The 25093-nt window shown below is 43.8% G+C and overlaps 2 protein-coding genes across 8 annotated transcripts in view; both read left to right on the top strand.

The window, feature by feature from the left end:
• Positions 1-2010: 2010 nt before the first annotated feature.
• Positions 2011-8045, top strand: psmd5 (proteasome 26S subunit, non-ATPase 5; the record flags this gene model as incomplete). 2 transcript variants are annotated; one of them, XM_084482903.1, is made up of 11 exons in its annotated part: positions 2011-2183; positions 2341-2485; positions 2572-2685; positions 2781-2909; positions 3032-3141; positions 3324-3466; positions 3812-4003; positions 4268-4377; positions 5014-5154; positions 6798-7064; positions 7957-8045. In XM_084482903.1, 10 exons carry the CDS (start codon positions 2011-2013, stop codon positions 7053-7055), a joined length of 1515 nt encoding a protein of 504 aa, XP_084339029.1. In that variant the 3' UTR covers positions 7056-7064; positions 7957-8045. The 2 variants fall into 2 exon arrangements, with proteins under 2 accessions (XP_084339029.1, XP_084339028.1); XM_084482902.1 differs by having other exon boundaries at positions 7936-8037.
• The window catches only part of kcnt1a (potassium sodium-activated channel subfamily T member 1a), a gene marked incomplete at its 5' end in the record, with an annotated part of 24812 nt that continues 7664 nt past the window's right edge, over positions 7946-25093 (top strand). For all 6 annotated transcript variants that reach the window (XR_014638897.1, XR_014638898.1, XR_014638899.1 and 3 more), the window contains 22 exons: positions 7946-8223; positions 8446-8619; positions 12084-12163; positions 12412-12547; positions 13572-13613; positions 13812-13860; positions 14003-14062; positions 16181-16255; positions 16567-16650; positions 16807-16901; positions 17102-17282; positions 17751-17915; positions 18111-18247; positions 19084-19147; positions 19283-19391; positions 19546-19654; positions 19989-20138; positions 20584-20810; positions 22723-22939; positions 23754-23859; positions 23943-24115; positions 25079-25093. The exon at positions 25079-25093 is cut by the window's right edge and continues 57 nt beyond it. Coding sequence is in view for 2 of the 6 variants with exons in the window: in XM_084482896.1 (XP_084339022.1) it covers positions 7946-8223; positions 8446-8619; positions 12084-12163; positions 12412-12547; positions 13572-13613; positions 13812-13860; positions 14003-14062; positions 16181-16255; positions 16567-16650; positions 16807-16901; positions 17102-17282; positions 17751-17915; positions 18111-18247; positions 19084-19147; positions 19283-19391; positions 19546-19654; positions 19989-20138; positions 20584-20810; positions 22723-22939; positions 23754-23859; positions 23943-24115; positions 25079-25093 (2726 nt within the window). The remainder of the gene's footprint in view (positions 8224-8445; positions 8620-12083; positions 12164-12411; positions 12548-13571; positions 13614-13811; positions 13861-14002; positions 14063-16180; positions 16256-16566; positions 16651-16806; positions 16902-17101; positions 17283-17750; positions 17916-18110; positions 18248-19083; positions 19148-19282; positions 19392-19545; positions 19655-19988; positions 20139-20583; positions 20811-22722; positions 22940-23753; positions 23860-23942; positions 24116-25078) is intronic.

Here is a 25093-nt window from a genome sequence, read left to right as displayed (position 1 = left end):
CCTCAGGCTGGGGGCTCTTCTGCTGATCAACAGCGTCTACATACTTAATGCCCTCAGGCTGGACGTACACGTCTACATACTTAATGCCCTCAGGCTGGACGTACACAGCTGCTTGTGTTGTCCTAATAGTTCACAGAATTGTTATCCTAAATAAATTATATTTTTTAGACTGTGTGGTTTCCTGATTTTGATTTCCTCTAATTTGGTTTCCTTGTAAGTTATTTTCATAGGTAATTTAGGTGTGTAGGTCATTTAACACAAGTCACTGCTGCAGCTGGCCTTAAAACAACGTACCAGCAGTTGATTGAAACATGGTTCCTACATGGTTCCTTCATGGTTCCTTCCTAAGTGTGTCTAAATGAGGGAGAATAGAGGTCTGTCCAGTGGACTGACAAACGCTCTCTATAACCTGTTCCAAATGTAAGACACTTAGATGTTGCTCTGAGGGAGTAGCCTATGGCTGATACCAGCTGTAGCAGCTATAAACAGTTCCAATGTGCCCTGACCTTAAAAAACGTATATTCTGCTCACATGTACATTTGTTTTAAGACTGCTCTACCAATTTGTGAACGTTCCCAGTCCTTTGTCTACTGGGATTCAGACTGGGAAATGTGTGGACATACTTCACAATGTTTACAGAATACAACTGTTATTCTAACCAGAGGCATCAATCAACTCTATACATGAGGTGTAATGTATGTACGAAAGGTGTTGATCGTAATAAACCAGATTGGTCCTGAATCAATGATCAAAGTGGTATGATGATCAAATAATGATCAATAATCAATGATCAAAGTGCACACCAGTGGTACACTCGGCCAGGTGACCTGTCACAGAGGATCAAAGGGCAGTGTAGAGCTGTCAGCATAAAGCCATGATGCTGACCACACCCTGTGTTCACTGGATAGGTGTGCTTGGCCTCAACACTTGGTACAGAGACAGAGGACCTGGGGGGCGGCGACAAGGTGAAATGTAATCCAACACAGAAAAGAGGGTGTCAAATGACCCCCTATTACAAATTCACATTCACTTGAGGAATGTTTTATTAATTGACCACTGAATGAACCAAACCAGAACAAATCTAATATTGATGATGTTGATAATGTTGAATCAAATTATTAAATTGTTTATCTAATGGAATGCAATTAAGGAAATTAACAATTGTAGTCTTGATTATATTCCAAAACTATAATTAGCACTGCATATCAACATACCTTGGGATGTTCAGTGTTTTACCCCACTAATGTGAGTGTCAGTTAACTATTGGTATGGTAAGGATATGTTTTACTACACTAATGTGAGTGTCAGTTAACTATTGGTATGGTAAGGGTATGTTTTACTACACTAATGTGAGTGTCAGCTATTGTTAAGGGTTGGGCGTGCGTTGATCCAGGTTACAATCAGGAAGAGGGTTTATTTGATAGAGGGCATACACAGTTGTAGAGATGTATCTTCTCCAGTGTCAACACAACTCAACATTCTTTGTGAAATGTTCAAGACAAAAGTATAAAGACATCAAGAAAATTCCTAGGCATTTATTCTACCAAAATAACAACTTTCCTTAGCTGTCACCCAGGCACATTCACTTTGTGAGATGTTATGACAAAACCCAAAATAATATAATATAATCTGATATAATTTAATAAAATACAATCTGATATAATATATAATGTTATAAGGTTTAGCTCATCAGCTACTGCTACATAGATCAGCAGGCCTATGTAGTAAGCAGTAACTCAAGATATTTCTCCCATACAAGAAATTAAGGCAAATACTTTTCAAACATAGCCTATATTGCTAGGTATCATCTATGACATCATAGATATTCAAGACATTATATAATAACGTTATTATATAAATATTATAATTATATAATAATGTCAAACTCACTTAATTGCCTCAAATCTATATTTTCGCTATCTGGCTGTCCGCAAATCTCGCGATACTTGAGTCACGTGGCCATTGTGTGAACCTGATGATTGGCTGTCGCTGTTCACAACAAGCTCCGTCATGGCGGCGTCCATAGACAGTTTGTTGGCGGAAATCTCCGATATTGAAGATCCAATTGAAGAACTTAAACATCTGAAAACAGCGATTCTATCAATCCCAATAAGCGCACTGCGTGACTCGGTCACCGGACGTCGTTTCGACGTGATCTTCTCCCTTCTGAACACAACTGAAAGGTTGGTTTAACTTAGTACATAGAGTGAAGCCAGTCTGCTGAGTCAGTCTGCATCCCTACTGTTGACAACGAAGAGACACTAATCCATGTCCTCATTAGCTTATTGTGTATGCATGCATTCGTATTATACTGTGATTGAATGGCTTTGGTTTATCCAGGGAACAGATTGAGTTATGTGTCGACATCCTGGAGCGCCTCTTGGAGGCCCTCAGCCCGGTGTTCCTGGCCCAGGACTTCAGAGAGGCTCTACAGGGCGGGTTAACTCATCACGCCGAGGGGGTGAAGATACTAGCCTTAACACAGGTACTATCTATTTAATCTATGTGGTGTTTAAATACAGCATTGGCCCGGTCATGCGTTATATCGTTTATACTTTCCCTCTGCATCAGATCGGTAGGATAGTTGCCCATCCAGAGGCTGTCACTGAAATCCTTAACAACGATGACCTCCTTCAAGAGGTCATCCACTGCATTGGCGGGGATCACATAGCCGTGGCCAAACAGGTGACTATTTTAAATGATCCACACCTCCTAGAAGCACTTTTAGACATGGTCCAGAAGAACAGGGTTGATCTTTATTCATTGTGCTTTTCTTGTAGGCCATTTCGTCCCTGTCCAAACTGAGCCACTCTAAGGCCGGCCTGGACAAACTGTTCCGCAGCAGTCTGCTCAAACACATGAAGAATGTGATGGAGATAAGCGACATTGTCCGTTACAGAGTATATGAGGTAAAATTATTCAGAATTCATAAACATCAAAATCTTATCTTCTATCTGGCATGGATAGGTGATTGAAATGACCCTGAATGCACTAAAGATTTGTTTGTTGTTTTTATGGACCGCTTCCCAAGCTGGTGGTGGACATAGCGTCTGTGTCTGACATCTCCCTGGGTTACTGCGCCAGTAGCAGCTTCATCTCCCAGCTGCTGGCGGAGCTGATGGGAGAGGACGTACTGATCAGGTGATCACAGCTGACTGACACACAAACGCGGACACGCGCTCACACACAATGTGATGTCTAAGAACACTGAAAACAGTCGGCTGTTTATTTTACAGCCTTTATTCTTCCTGAAGTAACAGTCTTAACCCTTCCACTGCTGATTCCTTCACGGTCTTCTTACGTGGTGTGTTTGCTGCCTCCAGGGCAACAGCCATCGAGATGGTGACAGGTCTGGCCCAGAGCCAGCATGGACGGCAGCACCTGGCCCAGCAGGGAGTGATGGACAAGATCTCCAACATGATCAAAGGAGCCAACACAGACCCCTTCTCCTCCCTGTACCTCCCTGGTGAGTCCCACATAGTCAAGTAATGAAACAAGTTGAAGTTTATTGTCATTATTTAGTTCTAACTGTTGTTATCACAGCCTTAGCAAAGCGTGTGAAACAGCAGGAAGGACGTGCTGAAGTAGTATCCCGCCTCTGGCCTGATTTCATTGGCTGCCGGGCCAAGTGTGGCACTGACAAGCGGTGCGACTCCGCGCCTTGCGCTGACAATATAATATCGTCAGCGCAATATTATATTGTCATATAATATTATTGCAAAATAGTTTTACTTTTTATGTGCGTATAAAAGAGCTGCTCAAGAGCGGAGGGAGTGCCTCTGAGTGACGGCACTGGATGCTTCTTCTGCAGGGCTGGTGAAGTTCTTCGGGAACCTGGCGATCACGGACAGCCCCCAGCAGGTGTGTGAGATGTACCCGGCCTTCCAGAACAAGGTGTTTGAGATGGCCCTGGACCCTGACCCGGTCATGACCGGGGTGGCTCTGGACACGCTAGGCCTACTCGGCTCCACCGTGGAGGGCAAACAGGTCCTACAGAAGACTGGTGAGTGTAGTAGTTAGATATATTATATTATATTATAGTGTGGTAGTTAGATATATTCAGGTGCAGCATTTTCATGGCGTTCTCAATGCGTGATCTCTAGCAGGCTGTTGTTTACTTAAGGGATCAGAAATTCTAGTCTAATCTAGTCACTTTTTTAAGAGCAAATGCTGATTCATTTCCTTTTAATTATTGAATGGCAGCTCGGCGGTGCTGTCATGAATACACAATGAAGTATTTGAACTATCCGTTTCTTGTATGTTACAGGAGAACAGTTCAAGGCAGTGTTGGTTAGAATGAGCCAGCTGACCCAACTGGGAGCCACAGAGATGAGGGTGCGCAGCCTGGAGGCCATCGCTCAGCTGCTCAATCTAGAGGTGGGCATGTTGTCCTTTAACACATGTTGTATCCAAAGAACCCCACAAGTTATTCTGACAATAACCAAAGAAAACTAGGCAAACTATCACATTTGGAGTAACAATACTAACGTTTTTTTGTATATTTAGATGAAAATTAGGATTATTATTATTATTATTATTATTAGTGTGGTTGCAAAACAAGCCACACTATTGTTAATGTTTCTTGTTATTTATATATTTTTGCCAAATGCCAATTTTTATTGCATATTTCCTTGCAGTGAGCTATTCTTGAGATTTAAAATAATTTATATATTTTTTTCTTTATAGATCTTCAAAATGTTATGTGTGTGCGGTCTGTATGTGCGTGCGTGCATGTGTGCGTTCGCTCGTGCTGTGTGTTTGTGTGTGAGCTGCAGGCTGCTTGGCACATGCGCACTGACCAACTTGTCCAAGTAACTTGTCCAACAGGCCTGCTATTATAGTAGTAAGATAATTATTATTATCCCATTATGACTGGTAGTCATAACGGGAGATCTGGAGATTGAATGAATCAAAAACAACAAAGTGCACAATTCAGTCTCAATAAGTATCACACATGGTTTGATGTTGTGCTTCCTGAAGTGGCCTCTGAAATAAAGTGTGTTGGGTGTGCAGGTAGAACAGCAGAGCGAGGATCTCTTGGCTCTGACACAGTCCTGGTTCCTCCTGCTGGCGGACAAGCCCATGGACATGATCACCAACATCTGCAGCCAGCCCTTCCCTGAGCTGCACTGCAGTGGCCTGCGTGTCTTCACAGTGAGTCCCACAACACAACAACACACTTACACAACACAACAGCACACTAAAGGGCCCTCAGACACAAGGTCAAGCTTTGGATATTCGGTTTTCCGAAAGAATATTAGAATATTCTGAGAAAGTAAAACCTGGGTGTGTATCTTTCCCTGCCTGAATCTTAATATGAAAAACAGTATTTTCCTTTAATTTCTACAGTGATGATTTTATTACGGCGTACGTATAGCCATTTTCACATATGTCCTCCCTCTTTTCTCCGCATTTGTGGATCAGGAGGTTCGACCATGAGGGTCATTTACACTCGGTACGTTTACATGCACAGCTTAATTCCCGTTAAAGCCATAGTTCGACTATGCTCCTCAATTGGACAACTGCAATTGTCTGCATATACATGGCGGTGAGTAAACAGATTCACTGGCCGAAGCATGTCATGCCCCGGTACGATAGGTGGCGCTGTACCCATTTCAACTCTATTACCACGTTGATGACCAATGTTTAGGAAAACATGTACTTTTAATTCAGCCTTGGGTGAAATGGAAGCGTAGCGTCTGTGTGCTTCCACCTGCACTGAATGCATGCCGTGCGCCGCCTGGGATATGCTTCTTATAGAGGGTGACTACATTGGCACAACACCGGCTTCCTCCATCTTCTGCGCCAGCTTTTTAAATAAATCGCCGTTACTCGTACAACAACACGTATACCGTCTCCTTCTACTTGTGGCTCACGGCCCCCTGGAAAAGATCTGGAGTATGCACAGAACGCAAACTCCGAAACATTGCTGTGTACATGCAGGTAGAGACCAGACTATGAACCACTTATCTAGGTGTTCTTATCCAATTTCGCTTCTCCGTTCATGTGCCGATTTTTGTGCGAAGTAGATCGGATAAAGGTGTTTACATACATTTTACATGTTGAGGTTTTATTCGTTTAGTTGCCAGATTATGACTCTCCATCTATACGTGCTGACTTATTCACACTTGATGCCCGATATGCGGACATCGTTGTCGCTCAGTCATCAGAAGAATCTCCGGCCGGTTTAGGGGGGCGGGCTTGCAAGGGGCGGGATATGACGTTAGGTCTCGGTTTGTTTTGGTTTGACCGCAGACAGCACGGAGGCAGAACGGGCAGAACTCATCGCGATCATCTTAAATGTTGCTGCAGCGATGCATCGTATATTCTGTTGCATCCACAACATCTGCATCGATCGATGACAGATTGGAGCATGACTTTGAGACAAATAGAAGAAACGACGAACAAGAAAGGCTTCGCGAACGACTGCGTTACCGGAGGAAGAGAGCATCTTTTTTGGCTTCATTTCACATCTAACAAACACTTTGACAAATGTAGTTGATTTGTGTCGGGAGGCCGGGACCCTATAATGTTCAGCTAACTGTTGTCAATAATAAGTGTTATGAGAGATAGCGCATGTGTGTGTGAAAGAACGGCAGTGTGTGTGAGTGAGTGAACGAGCGAGGAGATGCAATGTTTTGATGAGTTTGCACTACAACTTGACACTGCATTTAGTCATGCAGTGTCAAAGAGGTTTGGCAGCAGACTTTCTACCAAGTTGAACATGCAGTGCATTCCCTGTTTTCCCCTCAAATATAAATGTTTGTTTGAAGCAGTCTGTGTTCTTAAACTCCCAGGCCATCGCACCTCAACCCTGGGGTCAGAGGCTGATGATCGCCACGCCCAGCTTCATGGAGTTCATCGTGGACCGCTCCACGGGGAAGACCAAGGAAGCCAAGGATGCCAAGTTTGTACTGGTGGGGGCTCTGGTGGGCACGTCCACAGCCTCCACCATCCTGGGCAGTCGGAACTACCTCCAGCTGAGGACCTACCTGAGGGAGGGGCCGTATTACGTGGCAGCAGTGGCTGCCGTCAGCACGGATGGAGCCCAATAATTGTTCTTTGTATGCTTTTTTTTTTTCTTTTTAATAAAAATGATTGTAGGGGTTAGAATGTATGCTTGGTAAATGATTGACTAATTCCTTATGGAGCTGAATGAGTTGGTATGTTCATGGTTGGATATGCCAATTTTGATGAAGCACATTAAAAAATAAACAATTAATCGAATACATTTAGTTTGTGTTTAAGTTAAATGACTTACCATTCAGACAATTTTTCTTTAATTTAAATTAATCCAAGTTCCACACACTATGAAACAGAATATTTAAAGTCATTACAAGAGGTGATCAGAACATGCCATTATAATTTGATATTTTATGATCTATTCTAAACGTACCGTTACAATTTAATTTTATATGCCAACCCAAATTTTTTAATCCTTAAATGACATTTGGAGAATGCATTATTTTGTTAATTCATACAAATTGCTCCTTTGGCCTGGGTTAATTGAAAACGTTTTTCTGTTTAGGATTACTTGTATTCTGTATATTCTGTGCTTTATGTTGGCCGGCCCGGGAGACATTACAGTTATGGTAGGGTAGATAGGGTTAGGGCAGCATTACCCTTGTAAGTTCATGTGTTCATTATGATTGAAGTGGCCCTCAGCATCCACCAGGGGGTGCTAGGCCTCTGTCATCAATAATTAGGCATTTATGTCCTGGGCTTTCTCTGGAGAAAGGCTGTTATAATTGTACATCCATTACTCATAGTCATTTGCATGTTATCTAAATAAGTATGTCATGTACCCGTGAATGGATTTCAGACCTCGAGGCTTCTGCCAGGACATAATTGGATAACTGATCATAAGCGATGAATTCATGCAGGTATCTATTTGTGATTCACCGAACCTGCGTTTCATGAAAAACTCCCAAACAGCCCCCGGTTGATGTGTGACAGAAATATCCAGGACGACAGTGGGTGTGAAGGCACAGAGGTAGTCTGCCTGTTACCTGATAGAGGTAGTCCGCCTGGTACCTGTCGAGGAGAGGGACTTTCAGGACCGCTGGTGCGCAGACCTGGTCCGATGACCCGGGAGGTGAAGTCTACAGACAGATACTTGACATCCATCTCCTCTGACGGATCTCCCGTCAACATGTGCTCTGAATGTTACATCAACCAGACATTTGTCAACGATGATGGAACAACAAACCATCACAAAACAAGGTAAGACCAACGCAATAGATCTGGCGCGCAAATAACTTTACACTACATTTTATTTGATTGTAATATGTGTGTGATCTTGTCAGATAATCACTATTAAGTAAATACAAAATATATAGGATTTATAACAATACAAAATTAAATAGTTTAATCAAATTAACTTAATAATAACGTCACATTTTTACCTCCGAAATGGGTGATATCTGCATGGTTTGATCCCCCCAGCTCCACCCCGGTTTCTCCCCAGCGCGACCCCATCAGGAGCGGGGTCATCCTGGACACCTCCGCCCTGGAGAGCCAGGTCCCCCCCACCCTGGAGAGCCAGGTGCCCCCCCTCCCACCCCGCTTCCGCTTCAGGGACTTTCTTCTTGGAGACCAGGGCTTCCAGAACAACGACAGGTTACACACACACACACACACACACACACACACACACACACACACACACACACACACACACACACACACACACACACACATTATTTCTCTCACTTCTGGCATGTTGTGTTATTTAGAATGGTAGGAAGAAAACCAGTACAATGCAACTATACTAAACAAACAGAAAATATAGTTGATATAAAAAGACAATATGATGTATTTTTGATGCAATTGTTGTTGGCTTTTGCATCAAGTCCATCTTGGTGTCGTTGTAGGGGTGGTGTTTGTAGTGTTTGTGAGGGTGTACTGTCATGTATGGGTGGTGTTTGCAGTGTTTGTGGGGGTGTACTGTCATGTATGCGTGCAGTCTTGCTTTTCCTCTATTAAGTACCAAGGCCACAGGCACTCCGATGTTGAAAGAGTGTGAGAAATGTTGATATAAATTGCCCTTTAAAAAACTTTCCTTTTCCCAGTCAGTAAGCCCTAAGCGTATAATCAATTGTAATCAGCTGCAGTTTTCTGCTTCGAGTTTATTCGAAATCCACATTGTTGTTAAAAAGTAAATCTGTTAAGTGTTAAAGCTAGTGAAGGTATTTCAATTGAAATGTAAATCAATTATAAAATGCAATTATTTTTATAATCCGGTATCTGTGGCAGGCATGTAATAAGCCCTTCCAATCATTTAATTTGGCCCGAATGAATGTGATGTTCAAAAATCAATCTTACGCTGGCCAGTTCCTCCAGATCACCTAGCCTAGCTTGACTCCATTTACCTGCACAAAACAACAACCCATTACCCTGTGTGGTAATGATAAGTATAATCAAAAATAATAATAAAAATTTGCCCTACTCCATTTTCATGCCTTTACACTATAAAGCCTCTTTGCTTCATTGACTCCTCATCCTGCACCAAAGCAGGGGAGAGGGGGTGTGAGAGTCTGAGGACGTCATCAGTGAATGTGTGGGAGGGAGAAGTCGTTTAGGGTTTGGGCGCCTAATCCAACACACTGACAATAGATAACAGGCAGAGCAATAGATGAAAATATCTATATTCACTCAAAACAAAAACAACATGTTTTTGGCACATAGTTATTTAACTCACCATTAACCGTAGAGCTCACATCATCTCTACTCTGTAGACGAACGGTGGTCCTGTGGCTGCTTGGACAAGGAATGGTTTGGGGGTCTTGTCTAAGCAGAAGGTTGCCGTGGCAACAGGCCTAGAGCGATGATGACGTGAGCAGCAGAGGATTGTTAAAGATGTCATAACTGTGTTCATATCTCGTTCCTATAAACGTTTGCCAGAGGAGATAATGGGATGTCCTTTCATGCAATAGTCTAGTTTAAACTGGTACAATGAAACAGGCTGACTCAAAATGTAAAACATAGAAGATTAATTGTTTTAACCGTTGAAGGCAAATTGTGTATAATGTTAGTATAGTGTATAGCCGCATCACGCTGAGTGCCATGCCCACTAGGTGACCCAGACCTGGGGCCCTGGTGGCTCCCAGGGGCCCGGGTTCCTCTGGTAGTGACCCTCTAGACCCTGACCTGGGGCCCCTGGGGGCCAGGTTCCTCTGGTAGTGACCCTCTAGACCCTGACCTGGGGCCCCTGGGGGCCAGGTTCCTTTGGTAGTGACGCTCTAGACCATGACCTGGGTGTGGACCAATACAAAGTAACAAGCTAGTGTGTTTATGTGTTGCTTGGCACCAGTTCAGTCCCAGTCCAGTTGTGGATCTATTTGTGTTGGCGGAGCCAAATAAATCATTAATGAACAAAAAAATCTGAATCTGTTGAATCTGTTGCTATTAATGTTAACTAATAAATTGTGCTTGTAGAACTGTTGTATAAAAGCAGCCAATCATATGGAATATCAGCAAGGCAGTGTTATCTACGGCCTCGTACCTACGATCGAATCACAGCCTGCTGATATTCAGTACAACAGCACTCCCTCTCCTGTGATATTGCTTAATTATCATTTTTGTAAATAGAGTGTGAGATGAGAACGTGAAATTCGCCTGATGTTTGCGAAGTATGCATGGGCATTTTGTATGAATTATGTTTGAAAGGAACTGACGCAGAATCTCAGTTAACTGTTGGAATGGCGCTGTGTAGCCTGCTGCTACCTTTGGGTCAATCCTCATCATTATCTTTGACACCCTTTTAAATGCTTCAGTATTCAGAATAATATATATTAGTCATTATGGGACACAGGCCTACATGCATCACTGGTTGGGCTACCTGGCCTCCATGGCTAAGGGTTCATTCTATATGCATTATTACTGCCTGCACTATTTTATGATTCTAGAAGTAGTCCTTCCTGTACTCTGACGTTGTCCGGCAGACCGATTGGCTGCTGATCCCAAACGTTCCCATCTTGCTGAGATTTGGTGGCAACGGCGAATACAATATGTAACGTCAGACTGCCAGAAACTGCCCGGTTCTCCGTAGTGTGCCAGACACTTTCTGTGTGTGTGTGTGTGTGTGTGTGTGTGTGTGTGTGTGAGTGTGCATGCGTGGTGTGAACTCCATTTAAGTCTTAATAACATGACCAGGGGCGGAGCGGAGGGGTGGCTTTCGGGACTGAAGCCCCGAATCTCACTTCAAAAGCCCCAGATCTTTTTTAAGCTTTTGAATTTATGACAACCCTGACGCCATCTAGTGGAAAGGACATGCAACAGCATGGATAATACTTCGCTACAAAGTCATGGGCCTATTGTTGGCTAAGCACAGTGGGCATACCACTTCTAAAATACAAAAAAACAAACAAACAATCCATCTCTGTAATCCTACTTTGAATCTACTGAAAGTTAGTCTCAAATTTGCCATTGTAGTTTACATAAAAATCTCTAGAAGTCAATAGTTAAGTGGTTATTGTTTCTTTCCATTAAATAGTATTGTCTTGAGCAGGCCCTGCAACTGAAAATGTAGGCTATGAATTAGAAGGGATTTAGGATTTGCCAGTGTCCAGCAGGTCACCCTAAAATGGACTAGAATGCAGGAAATCGCATCTTAGAAATTCAACATTTTCTGGGGGACGACCCCCAGACCCCCTCAGGGCTACGCCCCAGATGTACAGAGTCTGGCTCCGCCCCTGAACATGACGTATGGCTTTGCTTGAATAATACACAGTTTATACCTCACTCCTACTGTCCCTATCGCTCCTCCCTTGTGTTGCTCTCACATATGTACTTCTTCAACCCAGATGACACCAAATGCAAACATTACAAAGCCAATTACACATAATTCCTGCAGTTTAGTAATAGTTAGTTTAGTAAGTAATTTGTGCAATGCATGGGAAACATCTTAGGCATTGAATCTCAGTAGCTTCTCTTTCATGCTGCTCATATATTTTCTTATTTTTATAATCATGTCTTTTAACTGCATTGTATGAGTTGAAATCTCTTCATGTACTGGAAAATATGATAATTGAAGATGTTGATCTTCTTCTCCTTCTCTCTGTGTGTCTCTCTCTCCCCGTCAGGGTCCAGGTAGAGTTCTTTGTGAATGAAAACACCTTCAAGGAGCGCCTGAAGCGGTTCTTCATTAAGAACCAGAGATCCAGTAAGTGATGCTGGGAGATCTCTTGCATAATGAAGAGAGGAAGATAATCAATGGACCCCGCCCTATTGACTGATGAAAAACACGCTGCCCTATAAGTAATACCTGAGGACTTTTTGAAAGTAACACATTTGCTCAGCAACTCCTTGATCATCTCCCTGATTTGAAATTTCCAAATGGGAGCTGTTCATTAAAATACATGTGATGAATGATAAACTGATCTATGATCAATATGTTGTGGCTCTGTGCAGGCCTGAGGATCCGTGTGTTAAACTTCTCCCTAAAGCTGCTCACCTGCCTGCTGTACATCATCAGAGTGATGACTGACCTACCCGTCCAGAGCAGCAGCTCCAGCCATAGCCCAGGACAACCCGTATCTAACAAATGGTTTGAAGTCCTCTATTTGCTCTGTATTATCCTGTCTCCGTCAGGAATGCTTTTGAAGATAAATGCTGCAAAGCCTCATTTATTGTACACTTTGTGTTTTCTATATTTTCGAGACATGATAAATGAAGACAGATGTACAATCGTTGAGCGTGTTCATGTCGCAGCAACATTTTTTCTATAATTATGGATGAAGCAGGCTTTAAAGGTGTGTAGAGCTTAGTGGCATTAAGTGCAACAGACTGGGCATAAATGGAATGTAATATTCATAAGTATGTTTTAATTAGTGCATACTGCGTTGGCAATATGAATAGTTGTGTTATTGGTGCCTTAGTAATGAACCCTTTATCTCTGCACAGGGAGTGGCTCATCTTCATTCAGACCCCATGTTGCACTGCCTTGTTTCTGCAGCAGCAGAACACACCAACATCATTGTTTAGCATAATCGCTATCTTACTTGATGTGTGACCTCTAGTCTTACAGACTCAATAACTAAAAATAATTTATGAATCTCCAATCTTGATACCTGGCTCCTTGATGCCATGGTCCCTACTGGCACCTTACAGGCCAGTACAGGCCACCGTAGGTCTCCTACATCTGACACCTCACTGCTAGAAGTTCATCAATCCCACCCACTGCACCTCTAAGTCTTTCACCGTCACACATATTGAGTTGATCAAATTCTATTTTACTTTATACGAGGCAGAAAATAAAATGTTGAGGCCTTTGGCTGAGCATGTTGTGTTGTTATTCTTCAACATACAGCCCTGTATACAACCCTCACCCCAACAACAGCCAAAGAGGTTGCAATTAAAGTCTAGAACATTCAGGTCAGAAATTACCTCAACAATGTGGAATATTGTTCTATAATATAACCTGCTAGGAACTCAGCTGTACGCACCTTAGGAGAAAATGACAGAAGGAAAAAACCTTCAGATACATTGAACTCGTGTTCTAGCACTCACACACTGAAGCCCTGAAGGTGACCAACCAAAGCACTGCCTGTGTTGCTCCCTGTGCCCCACAGCGCAGACCGCCCGTGGAACGTCTCCACACCGGACATCAACTGGTGAGGAGACACTGGAGGGCTTCATTTGTGTTAAGATGTTATCAGTAAATGGATTAAATAGTTACTTTACTGATACATTTATTTTCTTTCTTGTGGTGGTAAAAAGGCTCTTTTACTATTGATTGATTCATCAGTGTAATAGTATGGTTAGTGTGGTCACTGTCCTAGACTTATGATGTGTTGTGTTTTCTCTACCAGGGAACTCATCTTCTGGGTGGATCGCAAGTTTCCAGTTTGGGCCATACAAGTACACCAGCTTACCAATACAAGATGGAAACAACAATCTTCAAACCTCATCCTAAATAATACCTCCTTGATATAACATCTTATTATTTAAAGGGATTCATTTGATTTCATTACTAAGCTGTGTTTGTTGTTGTCCTCATAAGGTGATCGTGGCCATCATCAGTTTCCTGGAGGCGATGCTTCTGATGTACCTGAGCTACAAGGTAAGGGCAGACAGACACACACACACACACACACACACACACACACACATACACACACATACACACACACACACACACACACACACACATACACATGCACACACACACACACACATACACATGCACACACACACACACACACACACACACACACACACACATACACATGTACACACACACACACACACACACACACACACACACACACACACACACACAAGCCTGTATCGTCGCGTCTTGGCCCGCCCTGCGGTTTCACTGTCTTGCCTGTGTCTGAGGGGGTTGATCCCCTCTCTGTGTCAGACCGAGGGGGTAAGCGGGGTTACGCACGGAGACTTCTAGAGAATCATTTGCATACTCCAAATGTTTTTATTTTTTGATTATTCAATCCACTCGCATGCAAGAATTAGTATACATCTGAGTGTAGGCTACAAACACAATTAACTATTTACAAGTGCAAAAACAGCCACATATTCTTTATTTTGCTGAGCACCACCTGCTACAGAGTAGTAGCAGGTGTCCAAATACAAATCGAAGCAACAGCCCACCTCAATAATGACTACAGTTTTCAGAGTCTCATTTACAATGACAATGTCTGGAGTGTTTGCTATGTTTTTAAAATAATCATTATCAGGTACATTGTGATGGAACCAAGTTATTTTACCAGCACTATGCTTAAAGGTCTTACAGTCATGTCCTTGATTTATTTTTGCTAGATCTTTTGCAACCAGGTCAACCCATCGGTCATGCCTGGCCACATACAGTCCTTTGTAATGATGGCATCCATTCAGAATGTCCGCAACTGTTTCATTCTGCTGTTGGTTTTGGTGGAATATACAGTATAGGTTATGTTTTGACGGTTACCATATTGCCAGATTGTATTTTGTTGGAAGACATTGCAGTCGCGCTTTAACCATAAAGATTAAGATGTCCTCTGAAATGGAATAATTAGTTATTACAGAATGTGAAACAGAATGATCTGCGTAAGGCAGTGCAGCTAACTTCCCTTTCCATTTTAGGCTTGACCAGCGCTGCGCATTGTGCGTTAGTCTGCACTGGAGAAGAGAGGCTCCAGCGTGTTTGATCTGTAGATGTTGGGCTGAGTTCTCGTCGTTCAGGATCGCTAGAGTGGAAATGTGCGGGTCTGTTATGATGTTGTGAGTCAGGGGAGCTGTCCTGTCAGGAGAGTTGTAATCCAGTGCGGTGGCAGAGATCGTTGAGATCGAGCCACTCCGAGCACACTCCGAATCCGGCGGCCTTGATGACGAGTTTTCCACTTTGCTTCAATTTGAACCCGAGGAACTGGGGTTCATTCTGGGAAGCGAGGGGTATCTTGCACCGTTGTAGGTGTAGAAACAATGATTGGCGTGCCAGCCCCCTAACCGTCGGGTGGTCATTATTGAGCATGTTCAGCAGATGACCTGGAGGAGGTCTAGAGCCATTCAGTGTTCGGGACCTCTGCTCTTGCAGCGGTTGAAAGAGAATGTCGCGGGTTGTGCGGCTATTTAGACAGAGCCATTTCCTCACCTCACACATACACATACACTCACACACACACACATACATACATACACACACATACACGTACACATACACATACACATACACACACACACACACACACACACACACACACACGTGGGCATGTGGGTGCATGTGTGTGTGTGTGTGGGCATGTGTGTGTGTGTTGAGGACCAACTCCAACAGGCTTCAAAACTCAAGCGGCAGCAAAGGAAGGAGAGGTTCACCACCAAACAGCCCCCATACCTTGCCCCTGGCCCCTCACCTCACCCCCCCATACCCTGCCCCTGGCCCCTCACCTCACCTCCCCATACCCTGCCCCCAGCCCCTCACATCCACACCCACACTGCAATAAAGTATGTGGCTCCAGAATGGGCCTCTTTAGCCATCTGAGGACCCACAAGAAGGATACCCCAGGAGGACCATCATACTCGACTCTGAGTGATCGCTGATGATGATGATGGTGGTGTGTGTGTGTGTGTGTGTGTGTGTGTGTGTGTGTGTGTGTGTGTGTGTGTGTGTGTGTGTGTGTGTGTGTGTGTGTGTGTGTGTGTGTGTGTGTGTGTGTGGGCATGTGGGTGCACGTGTGTGTCTTAGGGCAACATTTGGGAGCAGATCTTTCATGTGTCGTTCCTCCTGGAGATAATCAACACGGTTCCTTTCATCATAACGGTAAACCTGCATCACTAACATTAACAACAGACTCCCACCATGATATGCATACAATATATAGGATCAGAATGATTACGATGTGGGTGAAATGTCTATAGTAATTTAGGCAATAATGTTTAGTGATAACAAATATTCTTTAATGTGACTCATGAGAGACTCAAATCCTATTGTTTCAGTTGACATTGTGTTATATATTATATATATTATATATATATGTGTATATATATATATATTATATATATATATATAGTATATTTCAGGGTCTTAAATGAACAGATGCTTGGTTCATATTCATGTGTTTCTCTCCTCAGGTTTTCTGGCCTCCGATAAGAAACGTTTTTATTCCTGTTTTCCTCAACTGTTGGCTGGCAAAGTGCGCTCTAGAAAATATGATAGTAGGTTCAAATCAAATGTAAGAATACTAATAATGTAAATAATCCTACTTTGGATGGAAGCATGTTTTATTATTCTATAATGTTGTATCATTGTTAGAATGACTTTAGTTTTCTTATGGAGGGATTGCTCATGTAGTTCATGTGTTTGTGGTCCAGAATGACGTCCACAGAGCCATTCAGAGGACCAACTCAGCCATGTTCAACCAGGTCCTCATCCTCATCTGCACCCTGCTGTGTCTAGTCTTCACTGGGTGAGGACTCACTCACTCACCTGCTCACTCACCTGCTCACTCACTCACTCACTCACCTGCTCACTCACCTGCTCACTCTTATGCCCACTCACCTGCTCACTCTTATGCTCAATACTCTTCTATCAAACTGCCAATCAATAATAATCAATATTTTGACCAAAGTTACCCTAATCTCATATTAACCATACGTCCGTTTACAGAACATGTGGGATTCAACACTTGGAGCGAGCAGGGAAGAACCTGTCTCTGTTCAACGCCTTCTACTTCTGCATCGTCACCTTCTCCACCGTGGGCTACGGCGACGTCACCCCCCGCATCTGGCCCTCCCAGCTGCTGGTGGTCATCATGATCTGTGTGGCGCTGGTGGTGCTGCCTCTGCAGGTAGGAGGAGGAACCGCTCTGGGGATGACCTGTTAGACAGACAGGCTGCACAGCACCCTGTTAGATAGACAGGCTGCACAGCACCCTGTTAGACAGACAGGCTGCACAGCTTCAACACCCTGTTAGACAGACAGGCTGCACAGCACCCTGTTAGACAGACAGGCTGCACAGCTTCAAGGGTCATTCTTTATATTCAACTGAAGCAAATCTGAAGAAAAAGTTTAATTAGTTCCAAACGACTTATTCATTAGTCATCCAACAAGTGTACAATATAGTAAGTAGATTAAATAGCAGACAATAAATAGCAGTTTACTGAGGTAAAGTTAGTTGAAGTACTTTTGAACATTCGTTTTTTTTTTATTTCCATGAAATATGGCTTTAAAGTCTTTTGATACGAAAAAAGAAAACGTTGGATTTTTCCTTTCACTGTTGAAGTGTTGAACACAAGTGTTGAACGGTGTGTTCCAGTTTGAGGAGCTCATCTACCTCTGGATGGAGAGACAGAAGTCAGGAGGGAACTACAGCCGCCACCGAGCGCAGACGGAGAAGCACGTGGTGCTGTGTGTCGGCTCGCTGAAGGTCGACCTGCTCATGGACTTCCTCAATGAGTTCTACGCCCACCCAAGGCTGCAGGTACTCTACACACACACACACACACTCACACACACACACTCACACTCACACCCACACACACACATGTTCACTACTCACGCACACACACAAACTCACACACACACGCACACGCACACACACTCACACACACACACACACACCCGTACCCTCCCCTGTGGTCCTGAGGAGACTCCCCTGACTGGAGCCTCTCCTCAGGACCACTACGTGGTGGTCTTGTGTCCCGGGGAGATGGATGGCCAGGTGTGCCGGGTGCTGCAGATCCCGCTGTGGTCCCAGAGGGTCATCTACCTGCAGGGCTCCGTCCTCAAGGACCAGGACCTCATGAGGGCCAAGTCAGTGCACACTGTAACACTTTCACTGTGTGTGTGTGTGTTGTGAATATCACAATTCATTTTTTAAATTATGAGTTAATTAATAAATAATGTATCACTTCCACTACTAACGTGTGTGTGTGTGTGCGTGTGTGTATTGTGCATGTAGCGATTCATTTTTTAATGAGGAATTAATAAATAAATAATGTATTTCTTCAAATTCTAACGTGTGTGTGTGTGTGTGTGTGTGTGTGTGTGTGTGTGTGTGTGTGTGTGTGTGAAATCTCAACAGCTAAGAGGCGTCTGGTGTCTGTTGACTGTTCTTCAGACTCCCCTCCCAATAGGACGTATAACTGTATATATATACAGTTATATATATACAGTTACTGTATATATATACAGTTATAGATATATAACTGTAGATATATAGTTATAGATATAAATATATAACTATCTGCTGATATGTCCCTCTATCACCTTACGGTGCAATACAGTGAATACCTGTTATGATTGCAATGGCTTTATTCTCATAATAAGTAGAGGAAAGGAAAGGAGTCTCTTCTCTGTCGCTCTGCCTTTTCCACCACCCACGCACCCCCCTGTCCCCTCCCTCACGCTCCGTCTCTCTGCATCAGAAGGCTTGCTTCGCTCCACACTCTGGCAGACACTAAATCCTGACCTGCTTTTTCAAAGGATGTTCTCAATATGATGAGTTGTTTGGGGATCAATACACAGCATTTTGACCATGCTGGGGGAAATGATTTGTTTGGAGATGTTAGATTAGCTCACAAGGATTATTTTATGCCTGTTCTTCCATTCCATTGGTTTGTAATTGTGTTGTTGTGTTCTCACTGCAGGATGGATGATGCTGAGGCCTGTTTTATTCTGAGCAGTCGCAATGATGTGGACCGCATGGCTGCAGTAAGAATCAAATGCAACCAGTGATGGATTAACCAACATCCATGGCCAATAATCAATCACACAAGCACATGCAATTTAAAAGTGAATCTCTCTTGAATGTATTGAATCAAATCATATTTATCTATGGTTTTTCAGGACCATCAAACGATCCTGAGAGCGTGGGCAGTGAAGGACTTTGCTCCCAGCTGTCCTCTCTACGTTCAGATACTCAAACCTGAAAATAAATTCCATGTCAAGTTTGCAGGTTAGGTGTTTTTGACAGTTTTTTATTTTGATATTAGGCTTTCAGTACAAACGTAGTATTGCAAGACACCTCACTGTCACTGCCCTAGTTGATTCATGATTAAGTAATAAGTAATAATAAGTTATAATTTTAGTACATTTGTTCATGCTTTCAGACCACGTGGTGTGCGAAGAGGAGTTTAAGTACGCCATGTTTGCTCTGAACTGTGTGTGTCCTGCCACCTCCACGCTGGTCACCCTGCTGGTGCACACCTCCCGGGGCCAGTGAGTCCACCAGCAGCAACCTAACCAGTAGAACAGAGTGTACAGCAGTTCCATTTAGTTTGATTATTAAAGAAAAAACAAAGACAAACACTTTGCTATACTGGACACAGCAGGAGGTAAATGATGTTATTGGGGATAAGGAACCAGGGCCACAACTCTATGATCAAAACATTTTTATCTTCAGTTTGGTATTGACTTGGTATTGACAGTATATATTTGGTATTAGTGTGTATTTATTTGGAATAGTAAACTAAGACATCCATCTTAATACTTTCCAAAATGTTGAGCACAGATACAAGCAGCCTGCTCCTGATTGGCTGTGTCATTATTCTAGAGAGGGCCACCAGTCTCCAGAACCCTGGCAGAGGATGTACGGCTGTTGCTCTGGCAACGAGGTCTACCACATACGACTGTGCGACAGCAAGTTCTTCGGAGAGTACGAGGGGAAGAGCTTCACCTACGCCTCGTTTCATGCCCATAAGAAGTGAGCTGCTGCTCACAGTCAGCCACCAAACAGCATCTCATCAGCATAGAGTGATGACTACATGAGTGTGAATATCTGTAGTCCACAGGCACAGTTATATAAGTGTCACTCATAGGTTTGGTAGTGATTATTATCTGTCATTGAGCAAAAGATTCTGATTGTTTGTGGATCTCTGCTTTTGTGCAATAGATGAAGCAAATGAAGAACCATCACTGCTATACGATGCATTATATATAACAGCTCTTCTGAAATCGTACCATTTTGTTGTGTAACATATGATCCACCGTTCTCACATAGGGTCCCTATTGTACTTCAAATTAAATACCCAGCTAGTGTACTCGTTTTCTTTCTGCTACTCTTAAGTGTGTGATTGTGTGTGTGTGTGTGTGTGTGTGTGTGTGTGTGTGTGTGTGTGTGTGTGTGTGTGTGTGTGTGTGCTCTCTAGGTACGGCGTGTGTCTAATCGGCATCAAGAGGGAGAACAAAAGCATCCTGCTGAACCCGGGGCCGCGCCACATCATGGCCGCCAACAACACCTGCTACTACATCAACATCACCAAGGAGGAGAACTCCGCCTTGAGCTTCACCCAGGAGGAGAGGAAGGGACCACTGGCCCAGGGCCTCTACGACGGACCCTCGCAGCTGCCCGTGCACAGCATCCTGGCCAGCATGGGTGATTGTTTTCAAATGTTATTTAATGCTTTATAGATCCTTTCAAAGGGGCATCTTCATAGGTCTAACACAGTACCACTCCTAACACACATGTGGGGTCTGCTCTTTAATGTTTCAGGGCACAGGGAGTAAACTAGTGAAGATATCAGACATTGACTGGACTGTGCCCTGGTACATCATCATCGGCGATCACTCGGAATCGAGTATGATGGTCCTCCTGGGGTATCCTTCTTGTGGGTCCTCAGATGGATAAAGAGGCCAATTCTGGAGCCACACACTTTATTGCAGTGTGGGCGTGGATGTGAGGTGCCAGGGGTAGGGTATGGGGGGTGCAGGGTATTGAGTTTTGCAGCCTGTCGGATTGGTCCTTATGGAAAGTGGCACCTTCTTGCAGTTTCTTGCAGGCCAATTGAAAGCTGAGAGTAGAGGACCTGCTTTGGGAGGCGAGTATCAGGCATTCGTATGATGCCTGTCCATTGCACCTGGTGCTTTGTGATAATGGTGCTGATGCTGTGTATGTTTGCATCATCCAGGATGCTGATGTTTGTCCCCTTCTCTTCCCAGCTGACACGCAGGATTTTTCTGAGGTGTCTCAGATGGTAGGTCTCCAAAGCTCTTAGATGCCTGCTGTATGTTGTCCATGTCTCTGCACCATAGAGGAGTGCGGGTAGGACGACTGCTTTATATACAAGCAGCTTGGTCCTAGCAAGCAGGTCGGGATTCTCAAAGACCCTTTTGCGTAGCTTTGCAAAAGCTCGCACAGCAGATTCTGTGTTGTATTTCACTATCGATGTCTGCTTTTGAGGAGAGGTGGCTACCCAGATATGGAAAGTGGTCCATATTCTCAAGGCATTTATTTGCAATTGTTATTGTCGGCGGAGGTGCAAAGGTGTCTGGTGGGGGCTGGTGGAGAACCTGGGTCTTTTTGATGTTCAGGGTCAGTCCAAGGAGCTTGTAAGCCCAAAAGCATGTGAGTGTGGCCTGTAGATCTTCTTCTGTGTGGGCCACAGTAGCATTGTCATCTGCATATTGCAGCTCCATGATGGAAGAGTGGGAGAGCTTTGATTTGGCTTTAAATCTGTTTAGGTTGAACAGTTTGCCATCTGTTCTGAAGACAAACCAGACACCGGTGGGTAGATGGTTACCAATGAGGTGGAGGACAGCAGCTATAAAGACTGTGAAGAGGGTGGGGGCAATAATGCAGCCTTGTTTGACTCCAGTTTCAACCTTTAAAGGTTCAGTCTCAGAGCCATTGCAGGGGACAGCTGCTGACATGTTGTCTGGAGGAGTCTCAGGATCCTGACGTACTTTTCTGGGCACCCACACTTGGATAGGATTGTCCAGAGGGCCTGACGGTTGACTGAGGCGAATGCTTTCGTGAGATCTATGAAGGCCATGTATAGCGATTGTTTTTGTTCCTTGCATTTTTCTCGTAGCTGTCTGGTTGTGAAGATCAGTCAGTTGGAGCAACGGGCAGGATGGAAGCCACTCTGTGTTTCAGGGAGGATCTCCTCTGATAGAGGGAGGCATCTCTTAAAAAGAATGCAGGTAATGATAGGAGTGAGATTCCCCTGTAGTTTCCACAATCTGCTTTGTCACCTTTCTTAGGATGACAATCAGTGGTACATCAAAGTAGGGGACACATCATTATTGTGTTTTTTATACAATGACCTGAAAAGGGCCTATTGTTGGACTGAACTGTCTACTTCTGAAGTACGACGTTTGAAAACAATCTTACAGATTAAAAAATGGGAAAGCAGGGGGACCTGAAAGCAAATGAGCCTTGCCTTCAAATCCCTCTCAATGTCAATAAACAACCTTCGAACAGCCCCATGTGACATGAAAGTACAGTGACCAGGATCACTGTATATCATATCTTATATCATATCACGTCCCATGGCCTTGTGTTCTAGGTACTGTTGCCATCGACCTGCAGACCACCAGCCCCTCCGAGCCGTCCAGCAGCAGCCCGGCCCCCCCCACGGTGAACGGAGCCGGGGCCCGACGGCCCAGCATCGCCCCCGTCCTGGAGATTGCAGACTCCGCCTCCATCCTACCATGTGACCTCCTGTCAGACCAGTCAGAAGACGACTCCAGCTACTCTGAGGAGAAAGGCCCCTGTTTGACTGAGTGAGAGTTGTGTGTCTGTGTGTGTGTGTGTGTGTGTGTGTGTGTGTGTGTGTGTGTGTGTGTGTGATCATTCATTAGTACACTTTTCACTATCTAGTAACAATAATATGAAATCTTTAGATAGATAGATAGATAGATAACAACTTTATTAATCCTTTTATTACTTTTTTGTGACAGCCTAGCAGCAATGGAAAACACAGGATAAAATACAAAGTACTAATGAAAACAAAAATAGACGCTTAAGTAAATGCTAAAGTAGATGCTAAAGCAAAGACAAACAGGGCAAACAAAACAGATGGTATAAACAATATACATGATAAATGATAAAGTGTTAATTATAAAGTGGCCCAGTACCAGTACTTAGTGTACAGTACAGTATATATACAGTATATTAAAGTGATGAAAATGGATTCTTACCATGATCATAGTGGCGTCTTCCTATGTGTGCGATGTGTTGATTTGAATGTGTGTGTATTATGTGGTATTATATTATATATGGTTCTTATGTGTGTTGATTTGAATGTGTGTGTATTATGTGGTATTATATTATATATGGTTCTTATGTGTGTTGATTTGAATGTGTGTGTATTATGTGGTATTATATAATATATGGTTCTTATGTGTGTTGATTTGAATGTGTGTGTATTATGTGGTATTATATAATATATGGTTCTTATGTGTGTTGATTTGAATGTGTGTGTATTATGTGGTATTATATTATATATGGTTCTTATGTGTGTGATGTGTTGATTTGAATGTGTGTGTATTATGTGGTATTATATTATATATGGTTCTTATGTGTGTATTCTGGCAGGTATGTGAAGGGTTACCCTCCTAACTCTCCCTACATCGGCAGCTCCCCGACTCTGTGCCATCTGCTGTCTGCCACGGCCTCCTTCTGCTGCCTGCGTCTGGACCAGGTCCACCCTCACCCTATCGTCTCCTTTGATCACCCTCCAGTGTTCTTCCACCAACATCACCTCTCTGTGTTCTCATCCTCTAGGGTTGCGGCCACAATAGCTTTGAAGACGCGAAGGCGTATGGTTTTGAAAACAAGGTCATCATAGTTTCGGCCGAGACGGCGGGCAACGGCCTATATAACTTCATAGTACCTCTCAGAGCGTACCACCGGCCTCGCAGGGAGCTCAACCCCATCGTCCTGCTGCTGGACAACCCGTGAGTTACCTCATCACACTGAATGACACAGGGATCCTCTCTCTCTCTCCCTCCCCCTCTCTCTCCCTCCCTCTCTCTCTCGCTCCCTCTCTCCTCCTTCCTTGCTTCCTCTAAAGCCTCTGTTCCTTGTCTTCCTCGCTCTATGACACTAATCCATCCAGGGACTCTCAGGCTCAAAATGCTGACGTAGGTGTAACGCTTGTATAGGCGTTGGGTCTTTTGTTTATCACTGCTCGCTGAGCAGCGATGCAGCGTTTAAGTGGTTCAGCGCAGGAAAAAAAATAGAAAGTGCTGCGCTCTACCTCAGCCACACCGGCCAGTAACCATAGCAACCGGAATTGCCTTGAACCTGAATTGCACACATCATGTTGCCGCAAACAACTGAAAAGAATGATGGAATGAACACATTTGCATTTGGGTGAGACAACAATTAAACTTTTATTGTTTTTGTGATGATGCTGATGCTGATGATGGTGATGATGATGATGATGATGATGATGATGATGATGATGATGATGATGATGATGATGATGGTGATGATGATGATGATGCTGATGGTGATATATCTCTTCGCTGCCACCTTATGCATCCTCTCAGGTCTCCTAAAGAGTTGTGTCGGCTCAGGAGGTAGAGCCGGTTGACTTGTGTCCCTGAGGGAGACGCCTCACCCTAACTGCTCCTGACCAGCTGGTTGATCCTGCGTCGGTGTGTCAGTGTGTGTATATTAAATGCCAACACAGGCTAATGCACAGAGAGACCGTTACCAGGGACAAACCATGACCTTCAGACCAGATCTCTGTCCCCCTCGTTCCCCAGTGGAGCTTGTGTTCTCCATCGCACCAGAAACACAAACGCACACTCGCACACACACGCACGCACACATCGGAGGCTTAGGGCAACCTAAAGTGCATGCTATTTGCTTGATTGTTTTGTCTCTTGTGGCATGTGTTGTACTCCCTCTAGTCCAGAAAAACATTT

Source organism: Micromesistius poutassou (assembly GCF_964030765.1).
Source record: "Micromesistius poutassou genome assembly, chromosome: 18".
NCBI lineage: Eukaryota > Metazoa > Chordata > Actinopteri > Gadiformes > Gadidae > Micromesistius > Micromesistius poutassou.
The sequence above is the reverse complement of the archived record's forward strand: the minus strand, read 5'-3'. Positions and strand labels throughout refer to the sequence as shown.